Source organism: Parasteatoda tepidariorum, chromosome 8 (genome assembly GCF_982258835.1).
Source record: "Parasteatoda tepidariorum strain Cologne lab strain chromosome 8, Ptep-v5.0, whole genome shotgun sequence".
Classification (NCBI taxonomy): domain Eukaryota; kingdom Metazoa; phylum Arthropoda; class Arachnida; order Araneae; family Theridiidae; genus Parasteatoda; species Parasteatoda tepidariorum.
Window position 1 is genome coordinate 21,286,270 of NC_141762.1, and position 24,934 is coordinate 21,311,203.

Consider the following 24,934-nt stretch of genomic DNA (forward strand, 5'->3'; position numbering starts at 1 on the left):
CAATTCGCGATCGCAACGAACTATAGGGGGCGTTGTTGTATGAGACGGATACCTGCGATTTCCATATTCAGTTACTCTAGAGACGTCTTTAATGTAGCACGTAGCATTGCAACGTTCCTTCTTTATTGTGGCTAATTAAATTTAAAAAAGAAAAATATTTGGTATTCTTTCTTATGCAAACGAAAACAAAATGGTATCTCTTTTTATTAGAGAAGGAATATCCAAAACATATTGGAAAAATATTTGTACATAAACTTTACATTCTATAGTTTTAAGAATCATATTACTTCAAAAATTAAAATGAACAGAAAGTTAAGTATACATAAACCTTACAATTTTATGAAACTTAATTTTGTAAAAAAAGTTTTATGACAACAATTTTTATCAAAAAATTTCAAGTTTCAATAAAAAACATTATTTAGAAACTAAGAAACGTAAAATAAAGAATGCTGACGAAACAAAAACAAAAAAACAATTCTTTTTTGTCGCCATTTTTAGTGCTACGAAAATTCGTCTCTGGGATTTGCCAAAAACAAAACAAGATGCAATTTTATTTTTTCAGGAGGGAAATATTTTACCGAAAAAACGAAAATGTACCAATTTCCACAACATGAAACTTTATCTTAGTAAACGTACGTTTTGGAAATGTTATTTCATTTGGAATCTTATTTATCAGAGTTCATATGGCAAAATGATTGTTTTGAATCTATGCTAAATTCTATATCGGCTCATTTTCCACCGAAATCCGACTGACTACTTTGATTTTAAATAAAGTGTTTTATTTTATGATTTGTCGCAAAAATTTTAAGTGTAGATTGGCGGCACTTAAAAGCCGCCAAATCTGTAGCGGCGGTGGCATTAATACGTAAATACCGAATTTTTATTCCTTACTTTTCTGAATCATATTACTTCAAACATTAGAATATACAAGAAATATACATAAACACATAATGTTATACCCTTTAATTTTTCAAAAAAAGTATTTTGACAACGATTTTTATCAAAAAATTATAAACTAAAAAACGGAAAATAAAGAATTCTTAGGATAAAAAACGATTTTAAGAAATCTTTACATTGAAATAAAAACTTTCATATTGTTTCTTTTTTTATTATTCATATAGTTCTTAATCAGACGTAAAAAACCATTCTGTAGAAACTATCATCAAATAAGAAAAAAAAATATTTACAAGCAAATTTTTTATTATAAAAATCATAACACTCACCTGTTTTATAAATCCGCAGAATTCCAAATGAAATGTTCTTCGTTTGAAAATTTTATTTTCAAATAATATATGCATAGATTATCCCTTCATTACTTTTAGATAACATACCACACATCAAAATTGTATAAATGTAAGATCTCGATATGAATTTGAATATGTAGCTTAAAAACAGAATAGCTGAATTCTAGTTGAAATTATTCCTTCAAAACAAAAAAATAATTACCAAGAAAACGATACAAATCTATTAATAATCAGCACAAATGAATCTATTTAAAGTAGTTCGGATGATTCTTTATTGTTGTTTTACGAATAATATAGATACAGAAATATATACTATTCTATAAAGAAGAACAATATTCTATAACTATATATTTACAGTTCTGTGCATATTCTGAATTCTTATTTATTCACTGGAATGACGAAAGCAATGCTGATTTCACTTTAATTTGTAATGAATTGAAGGCAGAAAAAATTATTTTACCGTAATACACACAATCTGTAACAGCAAGTGATCATGAAATTGGAAGTTATGTTGTTGGTAATAGAAAGGTAAAAAGTATCGAGAAATTGTTCTTCAAATGCTTGGCGTGTTCTGCTTCAATGTTTGGCATGTTCTGGTTAGTTTTTTCAAGAAGTTCTACCTTTTCCTTAGGGAAATTTTGCTTCTTATTTGCTGCTAATAAAATGGCGTCCGTCATTGCCAATGGCTTTGTGGGAACTAATGTCCGATATTTTCAGTCTCCCGCTAGATGGCGTACTCGAGCGTTGCGATCGCGAATAAATTATTAAAAAATGCATATACTTTTCCCCACTCTTATAAATGTATGCTAATGCGAACCTCACAATTGAAATATTAATTTTCGACAACTTAAACCAATAATATACGAAGGAATTAATAATTTAATTGTAAAGTTCGCATTAGTTTACATTTATTAAAGTGGAGAAAAGTTTAACTTTCGTATTAAAAATGTGGCAACATATTCGATACGTAAATAGAACGCTTCGCTTTGATATATTTGTCGCTGTTCATAATTGTTATAATAAGTTTTTCTTCTTTCCACGCTCTATTTTTTTTTTTCTGAAGCGAAGACGATAATTTTTATAGCGATATTGTAGTACTTTGTACAACTAAAAATTCTTTTCACAACACTTTAAAAATATTTACTTTATTTTCTTTATATATACAGAGAACAGTCGGCAAAGAATTCGATTAGGTTGAAAAACATTTCGCTAAAAAGGAACGAATTCCAAAAGAAGAAATAAACAACTTAAAGAATAAAAATGCTGATGCCAGCCAATTTTTTGAAAGTTAACTTAGAAATAACAAACCAAACGATGTTAAATAACAAACCAAACTATGTTAACAAAATGACGTAGAAAGCGCAACTAGATCAAAATTATACAAGCACAACTAGATCAAATTATAATACCTGAGTGCTTGACGTAACAGATATAGAAATAGAATTTGATACCATAAAAAATTATATAGAAATAGAAATTGATACCATAAAAATTTATTCGTTTTCGTGTTCTTTTCATGTATTTAGCATTTTAGTTTTTTTTTTCTTAAGCGTTGTAGCTATATAATTTCAAACATCCTCAAGAGCTATAATACATTTGCAGCAAAACTGGATATGAAGACAAAATTGCTGGACAGGAACACTTTAATTGTCCACTAATCTTCAGATTTCCTGCTATGTTTTAAAAAACTTTATTTGTGAAAACCTTCAGCGTGGCGGACAGCTGGTCACCTTAGGTGGCTAGTTTATGTAATAAACCCTTTTTATCTCGAAATATCTCTTGGTCCAAAGCAGAGTCTGTCAAAAAAAAGAAAAATGTTATTAATGCAATAATTAGCATTTAATACAATCTCGTGATAAGTAAACTACGTATTTACTTGACGTATATCAAATTATGTTTATAAATTGAAGCCTCTATTTATATTTTGATTTACCCGTTTAAGTTTGTCACGCTTAAGTTGTCTGACGTCCGATTCAAATCGGTTTCCTTCAATTCTATTGTATATCTTATCAAAATCATATCAAGCATTTATTCGGTTTACGTTCATTTTAATTACTTTATTAATTAACCAGTTCATAAAGCGGATCATAAGTCTATATTCAAATTTTTATCTAAACTAGTCTTATCTCTTAAAAACGCAATAAATTACAAATCTTCCTTATCACCACGTGGGAAAAGCTTCAGTTTTTCTGAAGGCACGAGTTTTTCGAACAATGCTTGCGAACTTTCTGTTTAACGACATTCTTTAAACCATCCGCTATTTCCTAAGATTCTTTGTTTGTCAATCGGCAATAATTGTATTTGCGCTAAAGAACTTGTTTTTTCTCTTTTAAGTTGTTCGGCATTAGAAGGCCGTTGTCGGAACAGGTCTGTATTTCAGGGACAGAATTTCTTCTAAGTTGCTCTTTTTTCTTTATCATCAAACGGAAGTTGGTTTTTCGCTAAAGAAATTTATTTAATAAATTGTCTGATAATGAAATAAAAATGTGAGAGGAAATAGCAATTTAGCTTAAACAAATGTGAAATATTGAATGCATCACACACCTTTTGAAGATATCTGAGAATGATTTTTTTAAAAAAGAAATATTATCCATATGGCTTGAATTATTTGCGTTATTTTTAATTGATGATCCTAATCCTAAATTAATGCAATATACATTTTTAATGAAGAAATTTTAATTAAAGTAAGTGAAAAAATATCAGGATAAGCATTCGAAAACGAATCAACATTTTCAAGAATCTAGTCCACTGAAATATATTTGACCATCATCATCATGTCTCTGTGTTTATACTTAAAATTGTAATGTAATATAATTTAGCCACATAATCTTAGCGAATTGCATTAAGCTAGATGTTTTTGTTTCACTAAAAGCTAAAGAATTTAAAGAAAAAACTTATGCGAAATGAAAGGAACAAATCTTATACCGATAAACAAAAATTGGGCAACTTGAAAGTTAAACAATAAAGTAGCCAGAAAATGAAACAACATAGTAACCAGAAACGGGGTTTCAGCAAAATTGTGCAAGTGAAATTTGTCGCCAAACGAAGAGGCCCCCATTTCAACGCTGGAACCATGGTAATTTATAATAGCATATGAATGTAAATTACACCAAAAAATAATAGTTGTATTCTTAATAGTTGTGTTAAACTTATTTTAATCTATGTTTAAACTTATCTTAAAATGTAGTGTAATAAGGTAATATAAAATTAGGTTATAATAAAGAAACAACTCTTAATTTTAAGTTTTTAAATTAAAAAAAAAAAAAATATCAACGTTTTAATGCATCAAGTGTTACACAACGAAAATTAAATTTTAAAAAAAAATTTGTAACATGAAAAAATAAACCTTAGAAAAATATACCTTCACTTTTTAATGAAATTTTGTAATATTAAAAAATGTTAGAAAAATATACTTTCACTTATAAATAAAGATTATCTGGAAGAAATTCATGTGATTTTTCATTATTTTTAAGCCTTAAATTGTACTAATCTTTCGAATTCAACGAGGATTTTTTTATTTTATTTCCCCAAGATCCTCGTTAAATACGGGTCCTAGTACTTAAGTTCTGAAACCTAAAATAATTTTTTCTTTTTTTTTTTCCTGTCATCGACTGTAAAATGTTAACTTTAAAAATGGAAGAAATGTTCGGTTTTTAGTTCAGAGATACAAAAATAAATAAAATATTTACAATATCTCAGGTCTAGAATATTCGCCTTATTGTTGCCACTAGGACAACGGAGTAATTTCAGAAAAATCTGCTGAAACAAATTTTTTTAAATTTTTCACTTCTTCTAATAAATCTGTTGTTGAAATTATTCGAAAGTTAAAAATCTAACGGAAAAAACAAATATCACCAATTTCAATAAAAGTGCGTCTATAGCCAGATTAAAATCTAGATTAATTTTGCAATTTCTTCTTCAACCAATTTCTCAAGAAATTAAAACTACGTCTTCCTCGTTCAACCGATCATCGGCTTGATGAAAATGAAATCAGCGAACGTCATTCCGTTTTCTTAATACTCCTTGTTCACGTCAGAGACGTAATTTGCCGAAACCTCTCATGTAGAAAGAATGTTGCGTCACACTTAGAACAAATACAGACGTATTTATTTACGAATGCCATTATTGTAGTAAACCATATGATTATTTACGGCTATTTATAAAGGAAATTATGAATGAAAAGAAGGAAAAAAAAACAAAAACAATATGGAACCTTAAAATAATAAAATCATTGTTATTGTGAAGATTGGAGGATCATGATTTAAATCAACTCATTTTTTTTAAAATAATTGATTTGAGGCGTAAATATTTTTACACAGTATAATTTATAAATAAATAAATTTAAGCAAAATTAATTTTAAAGTTGAAAAAATCCTGATTTTTTGTTTTGTTTTGTTTGTATTGAAGGTTTTATTCAACTAACTAATGAGAGGGCAATGCATGTAAAGTATTATTTTATGTCCAAAAATAGTCAAATAACTAAAACAAATGATTGCTGTATGTAAAATAGTTTGCTATTTAATAAACATATTTCAATTTTACTTATTTTGATTAATGTTTATGTAAATACAAGGTTTTTTTTTAATTTTTTTTTACTGAATATGCAGTTTGTGCTTGTAAATAATGAAAGACTTACTTCGCCAAGAATAATTTACACAAATTTTTTTTCCTGATTTAAATTCTTCATTTGATTAGTATTTCTAATAATTATTTAACAATTTTCAGTTAGATATATTAAATATTTTAGTTAAAATATTGTTATTAAATAACCTTTAGCATTAATACATTTTATCAGAGCTCCACTAAATGTGAAGAATTCACCCTCTCCATTAAAAATGTGAAAAAAATTAAAAAGGTCTGATTTAAAAAATCGTGATTTTTCCCTCACCTGTGGTTATTGTGAGGATTGAATGAATGCTATTCAGAATATATTCCCATGCAAAAGCCTTAAATCAACCCATTTAATTAAGTTTATTTCCTATCCGTATTCCAGCGCTTAAAGTAAGCTAAGTTTTACTGCTTTGTTAACTTGCTTTATTTGTTCAGATAAATATTATGAGGATTTTAGCACACTTGCTGGGAAACGTAATTCGAAATTAAAGAAAAATGTGCAAAGTTAAGTTTTAATCACTCAAAATTTTAATGTTTTCCGCAATCATTTAATTTTTATTATATTAAAGATAAGTTGTTATTTAGTTTTTTTCTCCTTAGTTTTATTTTAGTAGTTTTTAAAACTGGCTCTAATGAAGTAAATTAAGCTAATGTACTACTTTTTTTAAAAAAAAAAAAACTTATCTTATGTAGGATAAGTTAAAAACGTCCTTAAAAAATAAATAACAAAAGTCGGAAAATGAAAGAAAAAAACGTAACTACAATGCAATGAAAATGCTTCTTATGAGAATTGTCGTTCTAAAATAAGTTCATAATTCACATCATCTCTAGCAATGTTTTTTCTTTAGTTTGATTCCTTGTTCCACTTTATTTTTTGCGTCGGACATACATTGTTTTCAGTAGATCGATTTTGACATCTTAAATGCGCTTTTATAACCTTGGGTTTGAAGCAGCATAACCGCATTCTCTTTCGTGAGAACATCGCATTGTAAAAAAAATAATTGATAATTCCGTAAAAGAAATCTATCAAATATTTGTTCTTTGCAGATCTCATATTTAACTAGTTGCTATTACTCATCATCTGTACCAGTAATACAATATCTTTTATATGTATTAATGCGATATTTTTAAAAGTTATGTATAATTTTTTTCCTTTTCCTTTTTAGGCCGCTAAAAAGGCTGATAATCAGGCTGCAGAACTTTCTAATATTCTGCGTCCTAAAGACAAAGACAACGACCTAAGTCCCAGAAAGAATCTGTCTCGTAGCAGGGTCCACCAGTTTGCCAGAAATGCATTCGGTTCAGCAAAAGCAAGCGTTTCTAAAACAAACAATACCGAATCTAATGAAGGAAAAAATCCTGATATCAACAAGGCTTGCCCTGATCAGCTTACCCTTCTGCAGCTATTGGCTCTTGTAAGTATTATTTCTAATTGTAACTTGTAAGGATTTTTATTTTTTGTAATATCACAACATTTATGTACACAAGCCTTTTTTCCTATACGTCTATGTAGAACATTACATAATGAATGTAAGAATTTTCTAAAAATGTTGCTCTTAATTCGTTTTAAAACTGTTAAAATGAGAGAAAATAATGTTTTTGCTCAGAACATTAGAAAACTCATTCAAAAAGCTAAAACATTTTTTTATTAGCTCTATTTTTCAAATAGAAATTCAACAGGCAAACATTTATGTGTCATGTTATCAGAAAAAAGCACATTATTTGACAGAATTGAAATTCGAAACATAGTAGAAAAGTGCATACTGTTAGACGAAGTTGAAATTCAAAACATCTTATTTTTGGAAAAATGTACAGTGCACAAAAGAAAGGGGGGGGGGGGAAACGAACCACCTTGAATAGTTTTAGTTTGAACCTTATAATGTTAATTTTATTTTTGCGTATTTCGCTGTATCTCGTAAACTTTTTAAACGAATTTTTAAAAAAATTACACACAACTATAAAATTTGTTCATCTAAGGATAATTGTATGCAAAAATAAATTTTAGTTAATATTTATTTTTTTATTTTATTTAATGATAGGGCAAAAAATTTTGAATTGTAAGGAATCTTCGAATGCTTCAAAGTTAGGCTTAAAGTTTTCATTTTCAATAAAGAAGCTGTTCTCAATGGAATTTATTATTCTATAATAAAATTCTAAAGAGTTTACAATGCTCAAATTATAATATTGCAAAAAATAATAATAATAATATGTATTATTTTTTTTAAAGTGAAATAATACTAAAACCTGTTTTTTTTTTTTAAAACAGAAAATGCATATAATTTTTAAAAACTAAGTATATTTTGGTATAAAAAAAGATGTTCTCATTCTGAATCTGTTTCTTTTGATAGAACGCACTTGATCTTACGGCTCCAGCTAGCAATGTATTGTTGAAAAACAGACTCAACAATTGGGTACAGCTGTCTGGACACGAAGGTATAAATTATTAACTGTTGGTTTAAAATAACGTATTTAAATTGAAGTATTTTATGAACGAAGGACATTATAAAAATGTGCGAAATATAAGGTGTATAATTGTTCAAATGCATATGTAGAGCTTAATTTTTTTTCCTACTTGTTACATCAACTTATTTTTAATGAACAAAACGACTTATTGCTAATGCATTTAAAAACTAACGTTCACGAAAATGTCCGTTAAAACCCTATTCTGCTTATTATCAAACCTTAAATTTTATTTAAATTGTGCTATTAAAATAATTATAGTCGAGATATAGGAATTTGAACAGTCATGGTGTAGTGGTGATTTATTTTTACAAATCGCTTGAAATGTATTTAGAGTGGCATAAAAGGGTTTCAGGACTGTTTAGTACAACTCCAAAGAACAACAAAGAACTCTCCTCGCCACGAAGTCTTAAGATAGCCTGCTGCTATGGAAACAAGAAATGAAGCATTTCAAAGAGGGGAGCTTCTTTCTGATCTGATTCCCTTTCTCTCGCTGAAACCTGTCTTAAGTAATGACCAAACACCTCTACTTAAAATAGTTAAGCTTCGTAACCATAGTCATAGCCACTGCTCCCGAGGAATGGTTTAGGGGAGTTCTTCATATTGAAAAACTATAGAACTTTTTCTTTTTTCTAGTTTATTTTCACAAGAATCGATTTATGAACAGTTATTTTCCACTTATGAAAATACAGATATGAAATGATTTCACGTTATAAAGTTACAACTTATAAAGTTTACCCTTTAAACTCGCACATCATTTACATCACTCTATATTTTCGACTCTTGTGCCATTTAGTTTCAGAGCTAATGAATGATTTCAGGGTTAAATTTGATAAATAGCAATCGTTGGAGAGTATTATAGTTGTATTTTCTTTGTAGGATCATTTGCTCCTGCTGGGCCTGGTACAATCTGGAAGAAAAGTTCAAAGGACCGAATTGAAATCATAGCTTATGAAAAATTGATGAAAGATACCCTACAATCTATGGTGCCACAGTTTTATAAAGATGTAGAATATAACAATGAATGTATCCTTTCAATTAATAGTATGCATTATTTTTCAAACTATGTATTTACTGTCTCTCATATAAAAATATATGTTTATCTTTTGAAAAAATGACAAATCTTTATCCTTAACTTCAGTACTCAGATTTTATTGAAATGCAAGATCTTCTGTATAATTTTAAAAACCCTGCAGTTATGGATATCAAAATGGGAACTAGGTAAGTTAAAAATCAAATCTACTTTTATTTCAATTTGTTCCTTGCAACCTTTTTGTATTTTTCTATTTGTGTTCAGCGATTAATATACAGGGTGTTTCGGTATTATCCCCTTAATATAGATTTTTATAGTCCTTGTCAAAAATGAAATGGAAAAAAAAATTGCTCACATAGACCACAAATTAATATTTAAGAAAGGAAAAAACCTCTGTATTGATTAAAAGATGAGAGTCAAACAACACGAAACCATCAAACTGGTTTTATTGTTTTTCTCATCGCCTTCCTCGCTAGTGATTTGACGGATTTCAATAACGTTTTATTTATTTCTTGCTAATATATGTATTTATGCCCTTTAATATGCATACTTTTTTTTGATAAGTATTCTCGAAACATAAATTCAGAAATTGAGAGATCGTTATTACAAAACACTTTATATTTATGCTAGCTAGCACCAATGGATTTTGTTTCAAACTCAACTTATTGAACTTTTATTACGCTAAAAGTTATAAAATTTATTGATAAGATCTACTAATTTGTAAATTTTTGTATTGCAATTTTTATTTTCAAATGAAAGTTTTTGAATTAATAATCCTAATGAGGAGGCAACATTTAATAAATTGTTATTAGCGAATTCACCAAAATATTAAAAAAAGAGCATTTTTCTATTTCTTTAAAATGTGGAACTTCTATTTTCTAATTCTCTTATTCTATTTTAGGACTTTTTTAGAGTCTGAAGTTGAGAACAGTAAAGCTAGGACTGATTTGTATGAAAAAATGATAAAAGTTGATCCAAATGCACCCACACCAGAAGAGCAAGAAGCTAAGGCTATTACTAAATTGAGATATATGCAGGTTAGAAAAGTCTTAAAATTTTGTGCATAAATAAAACTTTATAGTAGAATTACATAAGATCAAACTTGAAGCTATTTTACTTTTTTGTTAAAATTTAAGAAAAAATAAATATTTTCATTTTAGCTTTCAAAGATTTGGCAGTTTAGAAATTTGTGTTATTCATAAAATGTATCGTATTTCATTTAAAGTTTAAAAAAAAAAATCAAACTGAGAAAAATAATGATTATATTAATGGCCATATGAAGTTATTATTACTTTTTTTAGAGTTGTGTTGCTAATTTAAATTAATTTTAAATATCAGTTAAAAATATTGAACTAATAATTGTGAATTTAATTATATTCTCCGTTTCTGATAAGTTGCACCATTTTCTCAATTTTATTCATTTAGCAACCATTAGTCTTCCCTCTTAATATAAAACAGCACATTGTTTAAAATCCATTAGAATATATTAATTATGTTTAAGGTTCATAAACTTTGAATTGGAATTAAATATTATAGTTCTAGTAATTAGTTTAAATAAAACTAGTCTGAATAAATTAATAAAAACCGAACATGTATTTGTTTAATCAAGTTGTTAGGGAATAATATTTTCTTCACTGTGACTACATGATTTAAACTTAATCATTTTTGAATTATTATCATTGATTTTGTTACTTCAAAGTATTTTTGTTTATCTTCTTTAAATCTGAAAACAATCTTTTATTTCAGTTTCGAGAAAATTTAAGCTCTTCAGCTGAACTGGGTTTTAGAATAGAGGGTTTCAAGGTAAGAATACATTTTTTTTAAAAAAACAGAAAAGTTTATATAGAATCTTAGTTATTATAGAATTCTAGATTTTTATTTTTATCGATAAAAATAAATTATGGATTTTCTTGAATTTTCATCAAACTCTGTACGATTCAAGGGACAGTAATTTAACCAGCTACCTTCAGATCAGAATTCTGTTTTCTTATTGAATAACTAATTAATATTACAGAAAATCTTTTTCATTTTATGTAGTGAAATGTGGTATATTTGGACTCTAGTCATCACAATATTAATTTTAAGATTATAAGTATTTTTAAAATACCTTTATAGCTCAAGTTTTAAAATACTCTGAGCTTAAAAGTTTTGGAACTAAGTTCAGTAAAATGCATTTCAAAAAATGAAATAAAGTTGGAAAAAAAAAAAGAAAATTCAAAGATATTAATCAGTTACTTTATGTATTAAGTTTATATAATTTTACTTAGTTTGCAACAGAGGAAGTAGAAACTATTCTATGACTGTCCCTTTTTTTTATTATTTTATAACCGTCGTTGAACAGCCGACCCAATTTTTGGGTTTATGACTACTAATGTTCAACTCCTTAGCCTTGTAATTTTGAACCCAATCCAGCAGTCAAAGGAACTCCTGGATCAAGTATTTGGAGAAATTCGCCTTCATTGAGGACTTTTTGATGGAACTAACCCGCATTCGCGTTACATTGAGAGGAAGACCATGAGTACCTCCCACGGTTAGTCTGACAGCAAAGGCTAACCCATGATATCTACCACTGAGGATATTTCACGTCAGCACTGTGGTCGGTGCAAGCCGAATGCAGATTTGTATCGACCAGTCATCGCCGGGATTCGAACCTGGCTGACCTCGTTGGAAGGCAAATGCTCTAGCCCCTGAGCCATCGCCTCTCTATGAATGTCCCTTAAGTCAAAACGAATATATTGAACTGTTTTAACTCATCTAAGAAAACCATTAGTTTTAGTATAAGTATATAGGAATAGTTTTTTTCTGCACACTGAAATATTGTAACACATTTCAATATTGTTTCTAGGTTCATGGACAGGAGCCAACAAAAGATCTTAAACTGTTACGCTCCAGAGATGAAATCTGCAAGACAATGAGGCAGTTCTTAAATGGAAGTGAAAAGATAAGATTACAAGTGATTGCTAGGCTACAAAACTTACGAGCAAAGCTAGAGAAGTCGCCATTCTTCAGGCAACATGAAGTTAGTATGACAGTATTTTTACAATTATAGTTGAACAAAAGATTTTAATTTTTGCAAATTGAGCACCACATGGTACAATTATTTTATGTATATCTTTTAAGTAAGGTTTAATTACTCGATGAACTCTGCATTAGCTTAGTAATAATAATAAAAAACTTGGTTTGCACAAAATAAATTACAAAATTTTTGTTATAAATTTCATTTTTAATTGTGCTGATTACACAAAAAATGTGCAATGAATAAAGCCAATTACAGTAAAAAAAAATTAACATTAAAATTTTATAAGAAATAAACCCATGCTAAAAATTTTTATAATATTTGGCTGTGAGTAATGTAGAAAGCTACACTTTCTCTGAGAGTAAAATTTTTACATCATTCTTCTTTAGTATTATTTCTGGTTAGTTACTTCGCAAGTTTCTGGAATTTCCTTCAGATAACGGTGCAGTATACTTGACCATCTGCATGCCTACTAGCAATCGGGGATCTATTTAACCAAAAGCGCTTTCCTGAACAATATTTAAAAAAATTTTTGACATTATATTGCTCAAAATCCTTTATGTGTAAATGATGTCTAATTATTGTTTTGAATATTTCAGGTTATAGGCAGCAGTATTCTTATAATTCATGATGGTAAAAGAGCAGGAGCATGGATGATAGATTTTGCCAAAACAAATTCATTACCAGAAGGTGTAAGCATCACTCATAGATCAAAGTGGACTTACGGAAATCAAGAAGATGGATATTTAACGGGATTAGACAATCTGATTACTGTAAGTACTTTTTCTTCCATCTTTTTTTTTTATTATTAATTCCATCAAATATTGTATAAAATGCTCCTAATGGTTGTAGGAAATGATTATCAAAAATATGTGTCATGTATTACATAATTATGAGGAGATTGTTTCCATTAAAAGCAATATAGTAATGACTGTACTTTAATTTGGAGCATCAAACTTCAGCATAATGTAAGAAAAATATATTTTTTTAAAATATTAAACTGCCTTATAATAAAATGCATACTCAGATGACTTTTTGTGTAAATATATTTATAAAAATTAAAAAATTATAGTATTTAGAAATTTTGTTAGTCAATTTTTTCTTCTTCCTGGATCATCCTGAAACTTGACTAAACTTTTTACCAAGTACATATATATATCTGGCTAGAGATACTTGGTTAGTTTGCTCTTTGGTAGAATATAAAATTTTTTATATCAAAACTAATTTATCTTTTTCATAAATATAAATTTTCAAATTACAGTAAAGAACCCGTTATCCGGAAATCAGAAAACCGGAAAACCAAAAACCCGGAACGAAATTCGATACATTTTCCCACAATTTTTTAAATTTTTTTTTTTTTTTCCTCATAAGATTTTAGGATTTTTCTTTCTTTTTTGAAAGATGTTTACCTTAAAATCATTTTGGAAATAATCATTAGTGTATAACTTCATCGTTTTTTCTTCTTTTTAAGATTATTCCCAGAAATTTTTTTTTTTTTAGTTGGGTTTAACAATAAAAAAAACGGCTTTTTGTAGCGATTCAGAAAACTGGAAAAATCAGTTATCCGGAATAGCGATGGTCCCGATCGTTCCGGATAATCAGTTCCCTACTGTATTAATTGTATGTAAAAAATAACATAACAATAGCCTAAAGAAATTCATAAAACTTCCGGTGTATTCCTCGGCTTACGAGGCGATGTGTTAACAAGCTCAATAATTCTAGGAAGTTTTATTATTGTAATTTGTGATTAAATTTACGTGTAATTTTACTATTCATAAGAGTTCCCTGCAATTTACAGATTCTAACAGGTTGTGAACCTAAAGCAAATTTAAGAAAATTAATATGAAAACATAAATAAAGAGTAAGGTTTGAGTGTTATCCCTTAGTGGGCTATATTTCTGTTAAATATCAGTGTTTGATACTTTTTGGGTTGCATCATAGCATGCTTGCGAAGTCTTCCGAATTCATTTGTTGAAATTTAAATTGAAAGAATGTGTTATATTGTAAACACTATTCGTATATTCAGATTGGATGGTGCGCTGTTTCAAGTTCAGGCTTAAAAATTAGTCAGGAGTAACCCGGAAGTCTTATGATGAATTTTTACCCCTAGCGCCATTTGTGTTTAGCTTAGCTTTACATGGTCATCCATGCATAATTATTTCAGTAAACACTTTAACCCACATTCTTTCTTTTTTTTTTTTTTTTTAATTTTCCTTTTTATCCATCAGATTCTTTTAAGAAAAACTGCTTTTAATTTCGTGCTCATATGTTAAATGTCAAAGTTTGTATCAAATGAAAAGAAATTTACTGTTTTCAGGATTTTAACAAGGTGTTGTGTGCTAAATGAAGTTGAATTAAGAAAAAATATTTTCTTAAACTTATCATTTACTAAATTTTTTTTTTAACTTTGGCAACTAAATAAAAAAAAAATTTATTTAGAAAAATCAATGAAAAATAAATTTTATGTCAAGATGCATGCAAAACAACTTAAAAAAACACTATTTTTTATATGAACATCCAAAACAAATGTTTCTAACTCTTCCAAGTGACCGTTATGTTTTCCACCACAAATATCACAAAGTTGTTGACCATGCAATTTTTTTAGTGTTACTATGCAATGTCTTACAAAATGAAAAAATTGGTGAAGTCTGCATACTACATAATTTTGAAGACTTAGCTTATCAAATTAATCAATTCCCACTTTTCATAGATGTTTGTAACACAAATTTCCATTTTTACCATACAGTTAACATGTGTAAAGATACCAAGTATTACACTTGAAAAATTTTGTTGCTATCTTTTAGATATGATTAGTTTCAATATTTGTAGCAAGTCTTAACATATTTTACCAGGAGAAAATTATGTGCTTATGTAAGAAAAAAATCTTTTTTAAATTGAATTTTTCTTATTTCAGGTATTGAAAGAAAGTGGTAAAATAAAAAACAAGAGTTCATCCTAGTTTCAACTTTCACCTTCAATGAAATTCGTGTCCTTTCACTATCTGTGACCTCATTTTTCTTTTTTTTTGTGAATTTCATTTTAGTCATTTTAATTGTGAGCAAGACAGGTTGATTGTTTTCTTGATCACCTAAAAAATCTTTGTGCAAGTTCCTATAAATCTTGTTTCTCAGCAACACATCCCAATGCAAATTGCCTTTGTTCAAAACTTTTTCTTCAACTAATTAGAGTTTGTGACTAATGACAAGTATTAGAAATCAAGTCATGATCTTAAAATGTTTGTTATTCATTCATAATTCAGTTGTATTAGAAATTGTACTTTTTATCAGTGCCAAAATGTAGTTATGTATATATATGTATGTAATGTGAAACGCAATTTCTGTATGTAAGCAAAATTGTACATTGTATAAAAATTATGTATAATTCAGTATTAATTTTTTTTAAAGACTAATACTTTGTATTTAAACTGCTGTATATATCAGCTGATAGAGTTCTTAATATTTCGGCTACATGATTGAGAAATTGTTCATAAACATTGCTGTTTTGTAAATATGATTTAGTTTATTTATTATGATTAGTTAATAAAACTATAATATTATGTATTGCATTATTACTAATATCTTGTTCACATTCTTTTTTTCAATCTGTAAGTTGAAAAAAAGTAAGTTGTTCACATAATTACTCTTAATTTTTAAGAATCAACTACACACTTTTTGAAAATTTAAATCTATTTTCCTTATAATTTTTAATTTACAGAAAGCAAATATACAATATTTTGAGCATGTTAATAACAAAAACTTAAAATATGAAACTATAAACTAAATACAAGTAGTAACTAGTAATCGTACCCCATATGTTCTAACAAAAAAAAAAGTCTTGGAAAAAAAAAATTATAGTAATGCCAATTTTATATTAAAAAAATATTTTAGCATAAGTATTAGGGGGACCAGAAAGTAATTTCGTTTCAGTGCATTAAATATTCATTAGTCTTAAGAACCAATAAATTTTTTTTTTGCTTCATTCTCAATCTGGCATTGAGGTCTGGCCAACGAGGGTGAATACATTATTGTTTAAACATGGTGCGTAGCGTTTTTAAAAAGTGCCTATTTTCGATTTAAAAAGTCCTTAAAGGTGCTTTTTTCATTCAGTGTTTTTAAAAAGTGCTTAATTTTCCATTCCTGAAAAGATTTTTTTCTTTACCATGTCGATTTTCGCCATGTATTATGCAAAAGTGTGCTTTTTGCATTGTCCTATTAAACATTTTTAGAATTCATTCAACCACAATCTATTTCGGTGTACCGTCGGTCGGTAGCGTATGAAAGTGCTAATCGTTTAACATGTTTGATGAAATACCTGCAAGTCCACATGTGCGCCTACTGAGCTGGGTTGGGTGAGATTCTTGCCCTCTCATGTGCAACTCTGCTTCATTTTGCAAGATATTCTCAATTTTGGGCTTCATTTTCCAGCCTCCGATATCGAACCGAAAAGTCTTTTGATCATTTTATAATCGCTAATATAATCAAAGAAGGAATTATTTTGTTACTGTATGTAGTGCTTAAAAATACTTTTTGAAAGCTTAAAGGGTGCTTATTTTTTGTTGAAAGATTTGGCTACGCACCCTGTTAAAAATAAAATCTTAACAACAAATATCAAATGCACCAAAACATTACTTTCTGGTCCCCCTAATATAAGCTTAAAAAACGTTTAGTGGTTAAATCTTCATCACCCATCATCTAGTTAGAAAAGCTAGATTATTATGTTAAAAAATTAATATTTCCATGAATAAAATTGATCTATTTATAGCCTGAACATGAGTGAAAAACCCTGAAAATTGTGTGCAAAAACAAGATAGATTTATATGCTATTTATATTTAATATTTTTTATAACTAAATTACCTATCTATGAAGAATAGTATACTTTTATAGTAACGAATTCCAGAAAAAACTTCGTTCTGACAAGAATCGCGATATTGGATTTTAAAATCGCGTGTATATGAATCGCGATGTTGGATTTTGAGAAAGCGAAAATACAAATCTACGACAATGGATTTTTAATTCTAGTAATACCGAATTGCGATATAGATTTCAAAAACGTGTAAATACAAATTGCGATAATAGATTTAAATCACGTGACTACGAATATCGCGATGTACGATTTTCTAAATCGCGGGAATACGATTCACAATGTGAACTTACTTAATACGAAAATCTATGCGATATAGATTTCAAAACGAACCGAATTGCGATATAGATTTCAAAAACGTGTAAATACAAATCTCGTGAATACCAATATCGCGATGTACGATTTTCTAAATCGCGGGAATACGATTCACAATGTGAACTTACTTAATACGAAAATCTATGGTTTATATTTAAAATCGCGGGAATATGAATCGTAATATTGTATATATATTTAGCGATATATTACAATAGTTTCAAATATTAAAAACTAGCAGCCTAAGGCGGCCAGCTGTCCGCCACGCTAAAGGTTTTCACAAATTAAGTTTTTTAAACATAGCAGGAAATCTGAAGATTAGTGTTAAGCAATTAAAGTGTTCCTGTCCTGCAATTTTGTCTTCATATCCAGTTCTGCTGCAGACAAAAGTTAAACTTTTCTCCACTTTGATAAATGTAAACTAATGCGAACCTTACAATTAAATTATTAATTCCTTCGTATATTATTGGTTTAAGTTGTCGAAAATTAATATTTCAATTGTAAGGTTCGCATTAGCATACATTTATAAGAGTGAAGAAAAGTATATGCATTTTTTAATAGTTTTTTGAATATGGCTCTTTGAAGAAGAAAAAGCATAGATTTTCTTACAAAATGATAACTAAAAAACTAATCCAAATTTTTGAAAAAGAAAAAAAAATACTTCTTCATTATGTCAAAACTCAAAACACAATTATGTGCCGAGTTTCGTGCCTGAGCGGTGGGGCGATATATTGTGATTACAGACAAACAGCCGCGTTTATTATTATGTATAGATGATGCAAATCCGATAAACTAAAAAATATAATAAATAAAAATGGTGGAAGAGTCACGTATATGAAAGCGTTTAGTTAACGTGATTTAGTAAAGGTCTCAAAATTTAAATTTCAGGTTGCAGAGAAAATTTCGTCGGATTCTAAGTTTTGATACGACGAAATCTGCGATTCAATAGTCTTGAGACACGCGGAATTCCACGAAAAAAATCACATGCCTTGCTCTTAGTTTCTAGATCAGAAGGGATAATACAAAAATAAAAACCCTGAGTATAGGGATACATCTTTTATACAACCCCCCTGCCTGAACTAAAAATTTGTTTTAAGGAAAAAAAATTATACATTTATGCTTGGCGGACCAACCTGTGTAGGGGTCGAGGAACTGGCCTTTCATTAGAAAGGTACTGGATTCAAATCCGGGGCGAGGCATAGACGTTTTTCATTCATCTCTGTCCTTACTGTGGGAGCAACGTCGACCCACCTAATATGGTGCACCTGAAAGAGTGGCCAACAAATCTGCCCTTCAGATGCCTGTGTTAACTAAAGGTCCTTTCCAGGGTTGACATTGGGAAAAAAAAGCTTGAACATAGTTAATCAAAAATGTTAAATCAATACTATGCTAATTTGATTGTCAACATCTCACTACAGGTACATAAACATGCTATTAGCAACAGACTGATTCATTTTTAATTATGATCTATAGACAATAGTGGTTCTGTCAAAATTTGGTTTAGAAAAGGAATACAACTTAACACCATAGTCTAGTGTAAAGTAATTCCATCTTAATAATCTAAAAACTTACACACAAAAACTTTCTCCATAAATCTGGAAAATTTTATTTTCATGCTTAATTAACTAATTCTTCTTAATTAACTAATAAGTAACTTCTTAAATAAGTTAATTAAGAAAGTACCTAATAATTAACTAATCAATAACTTTTTTTCTATTTCATTAAAACTGACAAAAGTAAAAATTTTATCAGAGCAACTTTCTTTTAAAACCTCAAGAGGTTATCAACCTTTTGGCTAGAACCCAAAATCAACCAGACATTCAACTATGAAATGTCTTTTTTTTTTTTTTTTTTTTTTAAAAAAAGCCACGTTAATAATAGATCTAAGCTCATTTCTCCTTTTAGTCCGTTAAAACCTTTATTAAAAATAAGTCTTAATTTCAAAAAAATTATTTTTATAATAATAGATCTTCAAAGATAACAAAAGCAAATTTTTATTATTTCAGGTCTACAAAAATTATTTTAGCGAAAAATTTTATTCCTGGTGTGTTTGCTCTTTTATTAATTTTCCTTTATATTAAAGGTAAATTTTTATAGTGACCTAAAATTTTTATGTTTACTAAACTTTCATGGACAAAAATTAGAAAAGAATTTTCTTCTGAAAAAAATCTAAATAGAGTTAAACCTTAATATGAATTTGAAAGGAACCATTAAAAATTTCTTTATTTAAAAAAAAAAAATACTGTAACAAGTTTAGTAAAAATAACTGCAATTTAAAAGTTAAATTATGTGTAGTTATTTGAAAGAACTGTTGCACCATTTAATTTTACTATCTTTGTTACTTCATTTGAATTTACGTTTCGCTAAAATTTTATGGTTTTGTCATCTTTTAAAATTTTTTTTGAATAAATTGAACTAGCTATCTTATGGGACGGATGGTTCATTTTATCTATATGAATTATATATTTACTTCTTTAAGAATTGACGTTTTAGGGAACTTCTTTTCATTCATGGTATTTTTTATCTTATAACTGCTTCAAGAAATAATGATAAAGAAAATATGTTCAATAATCGAAGTGTAAGTCAATTGCATGGTCAAATTTTATGAATTCGAAAGATGTGTTTTTTTAACAATAAAATTTCCAGTTATTTATTAAGTATTAAGTTTGAAATTTTTCTTCTTTTTTTTTTTTTGGCAAATAACGTGTACTTTAATTTGATGCTCCGACCAAAAAAAAAAAAAAAAAAAAAAAAAGCAAATCAAGAGGCAATTTTAAAATAAATAAAATTAAGTAACAAAAAATTCCCTCCACCCTTTAAGTAAACAAGCTTTTTAAAGTGGGCTAATGTTAAAAAATATTCATGCTAAAACTAAACAAAATGCTTTTTAACTTCTCTGCAGTTAGTATCTATTTTAATTTGACGATACCAGAAAATGAACAATAACTATAACGCTTTTTTCAAACACTTAATATAAATAAACCGTAAATTAAGTTATTTTTGAAAGTTCATTTGGAGCTAAAAAGCAGTTTACTATTTATTTTTTTAGACAAAAATCATAATTTAATAATCATTGTAGCATTTTGATGCGTCATCAAATTAGTGTCCCAAATTGATTCATTTTTGCCAATACTTATAAATTCATTCAAACACTAATCCTTAAAAGCCTCAGACTCATACCACTTTCCAAATGGACTTATTTCCACTCTAAAAAATAATGGCACTTTCAGAAAAAAACATTTCTTTCATAAGTGATGAAATGATATTAACTACTTTTTAACAATATTGAAATAGCACAGAATAAAATACTAACATTTTTTTTATTAAATAATTTTTTAATACAAATAAAAGGAAGTATGAAACAAGAACAAAGCAAATAATACATTTAAATTAAGCATAATACATAAAGAAGTGATCAACTGTAAAGTTATTTAATGCTTTACAATTAATGAATTGTCAAATAACGCTTATTGATTGGTTACTTTTTAAGTAGACCAAATTCGAATAATAACATATTAAATGTTATTAATATTAAAAATAAATTACCAAATTAGATTTCCTTAAAATGTAGCAAAATTATTTTTTTAATTAGAATATGTGCTTTGTTGATCACTTAATTAAAATATGTTGCATTAAGTTTGATTTATTTACATCAGTTCTAATATATCACATTGGTTTTTCATCAGGGCTGTGGAGCTTCAGTTGAAGACAGGAGTTGAGAAGAGAAAGATTTATTCAACTTTTGTTAATTATAAGCTAGTTCTGAAACTAACTCTGGTTCATTAAAAGCTAGGCCTATAGATTAAAAGTTATAGATCTTTCGAAAATTTAGTAGACAATTATTCATAACTAAATGGATTTCATATTACTCAAATGAGTATTATGACAATTATTTAAATCATAACTCGTCAAAAATTATTTTATGACATTTGAATATTCACTATTCACAGTTAGTCAATATTCACTAAAGAGTATTTTTTTAATAAGGTGCCTGTAATAAAGTTAAAAATTTAACATTTATTACTCCACAGATCTATTTTTATTACTATGAAAAAATTAAATTACAAACATGCATATTTGTTTGGCACCAAAAAAAAAAAAAAAAAAAAAAAAAAAAGAAAATGATATGAAGCATAATAATATTAAGAGATTCATAAATGACATCAAACAAATTGATACATAAATTATATACACAAAGAAAACATTGCGAAAAAACGTGTATTACCTGGCATAAGTATACATACAAGATTTTCAATTATTTTGTGGACTATGTGAGGAAATGTTTTTTAATTCAAAATAAATTAATATATTAATGTTAATAAATTTAGAATGATGATTTAGCATTTTATTCAGCAATAAGAAACTTTTTATAACTAGGACAGAACATAGATTTTCAATACTCATTTTACTATTGCATACGTAATTCACAGATTTAATATTGTTTCTTAACACATTTCTAAATTTTCAATTAAATTTTACACATAACACAAATTTTTTTTTTAAAAAAATATTATAACAGATCTAGGGAATATTGCTGTAAATTATTACTGGAAAATCAAACATTGGATAAAATAAAAACTGGAAAAGTTAATAATAATTGACTATGAAAATACAATATAATTTAATTCCCAGTGATTGCCATTATTATTGATGGCTCTGAAGTAAATTCCAAGAGAAAAAAAACTTTGTTTACATTTTTACCTTTTGTAACATGTGCTTTAATCACTAAATAATAAACCACAATATTTAAAAATAAGTTAATTTAGCTATGTTTAAATAAATAGAAAAAAAATGAAATGATTTACTATAGCTGGCCTTGAGTGGGTCCTATATTTTGCTAGTATGTGAATTATAATAAGATCCACATCATACCAATATATGCACATTGCTTAAATTATAATTTTTAACTTAAAAGCTAATTTAAAGTTTACTGAATTGATTTAATCAGTAAGTTTTTTTTAATATTTGTTTCTAAAAATAGTACAAATAATAGCACAAATGTGTAAACATTTCAAATGATAACTAAAGAATTGAGTTAATAACGTGGAATGTTCCAATATAATTATATCTAATATATTGTACATATGTTCAAGGAGAAACAATACTCCAGAGGACAGAATGAATGCTATTATTTACTTATTAATCTATATAATAAAATTATTACTTATATATCAGTGTATCGTTCGTATATTTTTTATACATATTTATTGTATGTATATTAATCAATACAAAAACCAAAACTTGCAGATAGAATAATTGTTTGCAAAGAAATTGATAATTTAATTAATAATCAATTTCTCTTCAGTCTATTACAGTTTTTTCCCCCTTTAGAAAAATATTTTCTAAAGGAAACAAAAATTATTTGAGTAAAATAATAATGTGAGTCATATTTTAACATTTTAGACTTAGTGTTGAAAAATAAAGTTACATTTTTTTTTTATTAACTGAAACAAAGATATTAATCGCACGTTTACTATTTAAATATTCGCTGATTTTTCACAGATTGTCTAAATATGATTGGTTACAAATCAACCTTTAAAAAAAGGAAACCCTTGGTTTAAAAATACATTGCACAATACATTTTTCTTAAAAAGTACAACAGTTGATAAAGTTAGCTGGTCTTATTATTTTGAATTCCAAAGAATAAATAAATTTATAAGATATAATTTCAAGAATAAATTCATTCATTAAAAGAATAAATTCCTTGATACTAAGAATAAATAAATTCTAAAATAAACTTCAATATCTTAATTGGAGATTGCTTTTGCAATTAAACAATTCAGGCCCATAGTATAACTCATAACAAAAGTCTGTGCAAAAATTTAATTATATAAATTTTTTTAAATTTCAAATAAGCAACAAATTCAATTTATTCACAAGAGTTAGTGATTCAAATTCTTCACTGCATTTGAATAAAAAGTAGGGAGTAAAAGTTCATTTTTAAAATGGCAAATTAAAGGTCACTGATAATACATGCAAAAACAGAGAAAGCCAAATGCTCTAATGAAAATTTGTAAGTAATTTTTGTTTTACTTATTCTTCAAAATTTATTCTATAAACCACTTAGTCTGATTATTATAAATAATACTTGAAGTATTTTTAATTTAAAAGATCTGACAGAATAAATTTTTTTAAATTAATAATTAGAGGCGAACTCACTAATAACAAGCTCCAATAATTTAAAATGAACCCATATTTAACAAAGAAATTAGAAATATTTGGTTGGTACAAGGGCAAGTTTATTAGAACATGGCTCACTTTTAACGAGCAAACACCAGTTATAACGCATATTTTTATGAGCTAATCCAGTCTTATAATTCCTTTTTAATGATTTTCATGCCGATAAAGTCCTTATTAATATTTTTTGAATTTATGAAAGTTATTTATGTCTATGGTCTTTGGGCTAACAATCTTAACAAAGAACAATAACACAAAAAAGAGAATATAAGAAAATTCAAAGCAAATTAACTAACAATTTTGATACTGAACATAAATAAAAAAATAAATTAAGTAAGTACTAGACTTATAATTTGGTAAGCATGTAAGAACTTTATTATTTTTTCACAACCCATTTTTTAAGGGCACTTGGTTACAATGTCTAAACATTCTGTGGTCCTTTCGAGCTCGTTTTAAGCAAGTTAGTTCGACCACACTAAGTATGCAACCATAATAATTGTCTGCCTATAGTTAGCGTAGCACTTCATAAGTTAACATAAGATAAAAATTTTTTTTTAAAAAAACGAAAAAGTAAAGGCTAAATATCAGGAATCTAAAAACTAACTAGACAAAGTCATGATTCTTATAATATGCATTTTGTATCAGCTGCCAAAAATTAACAGCAGGCAATTGTCAATAAGTCATAAAACAGCATTTATGAAAATAGGTATATACATAGATGAAAACATAAAGCATGACTAAAACATATACATAATAAAAACAGTTATAGTTTTTTTTAAATAAAAAGTATGTGTAATTATACATGAAAAAACTTTCTTCCTTCCCTACAATTAAACACGCATAATCATTCTTTTTTTTCTCAAGAAAATTAAAAAAGAACTGAGTAATAACAAATAATGGCAGATAATTAAAATTGCCAATTAGAAAGATTTTAATGCAGCAACAATGTTTATCTTAGAATTGAACTAAAATAATTTATGTTTGTAGTGTTTGATTTTTAATAAAAATACATATAATAATTTTTTTTAAAAAAGGCTTTCTTTCCTAAAAAAATTTATTTTAAATTATTATAGTTTGTGTATAAAATTTGAATACAATTATATTAAATTCCAAACATTCATTTATAATAATGAGTAATTATATGGTTTAGAAGTGACATTTTAAGTCCAAGACACACTGGTATCAAGCAATAAAAATTGGAAAAGAGTTCATAAATAAAG

General features: G+C 27.3%; 1 protein-coding gene across 6 annotated transcripts in view; it reads left to right on the plus strand.

The window, feature by feature from the left end:
- Positions 1 to 15,920, plus strand: part of IP3K1 (inositol-trisphosphate 3-kinase-like protein) — a 152,565-nt gene extending 136,645 nt beyond the window's left edge. For all 6 annotated transcript variants that reach the window (XM_021148028.4, XM_071180618.2, XM_016048729.5 and 3 more), the window contains 9 exons: positions 7,022 to 7,270; positions 8,204 to 8,288; positions 9,195 to 9,341; positions 9,464 to 9,536; positions 10,250 to 10,385; positions 11,095 to 11,151; positions 12,194 to 12,367; positions 12,964 to 13,137; positions 15,279 to 15,920. In XM_021148028.4, coding sequence (XP_021003687.2) covers positions 7,022 to 7,270; positions 8,204 to 8,288; positions 9,195 to 9,341; positions 9,464 to 9,536; positions 10,250 to 10,385; positions 11,095 to 11,151; positions 12,194 to 12,367; positions 12,964 to 13,137; positions 15,279 to 15,323 — 1,140 coding nt within the window. In that variant the 3' untranslated portion in view covers positions 15,324 to 15,920. The remainder of the gene's footprint in view (positions 1 to 7,021; positions 7,271 to 8,203; positions 8,289 to 9,194; positions 9,342 to 9,463; positions 9,537 to 10,249; positions 10,386 to 11,094; positions 11,152 to 12,193; positions 12,368 to 12,963; positions 13,138 to 15,278) is intronic.
- Positions 15,921 to 24,934: the final 9,014 nt, after the last annotated feature.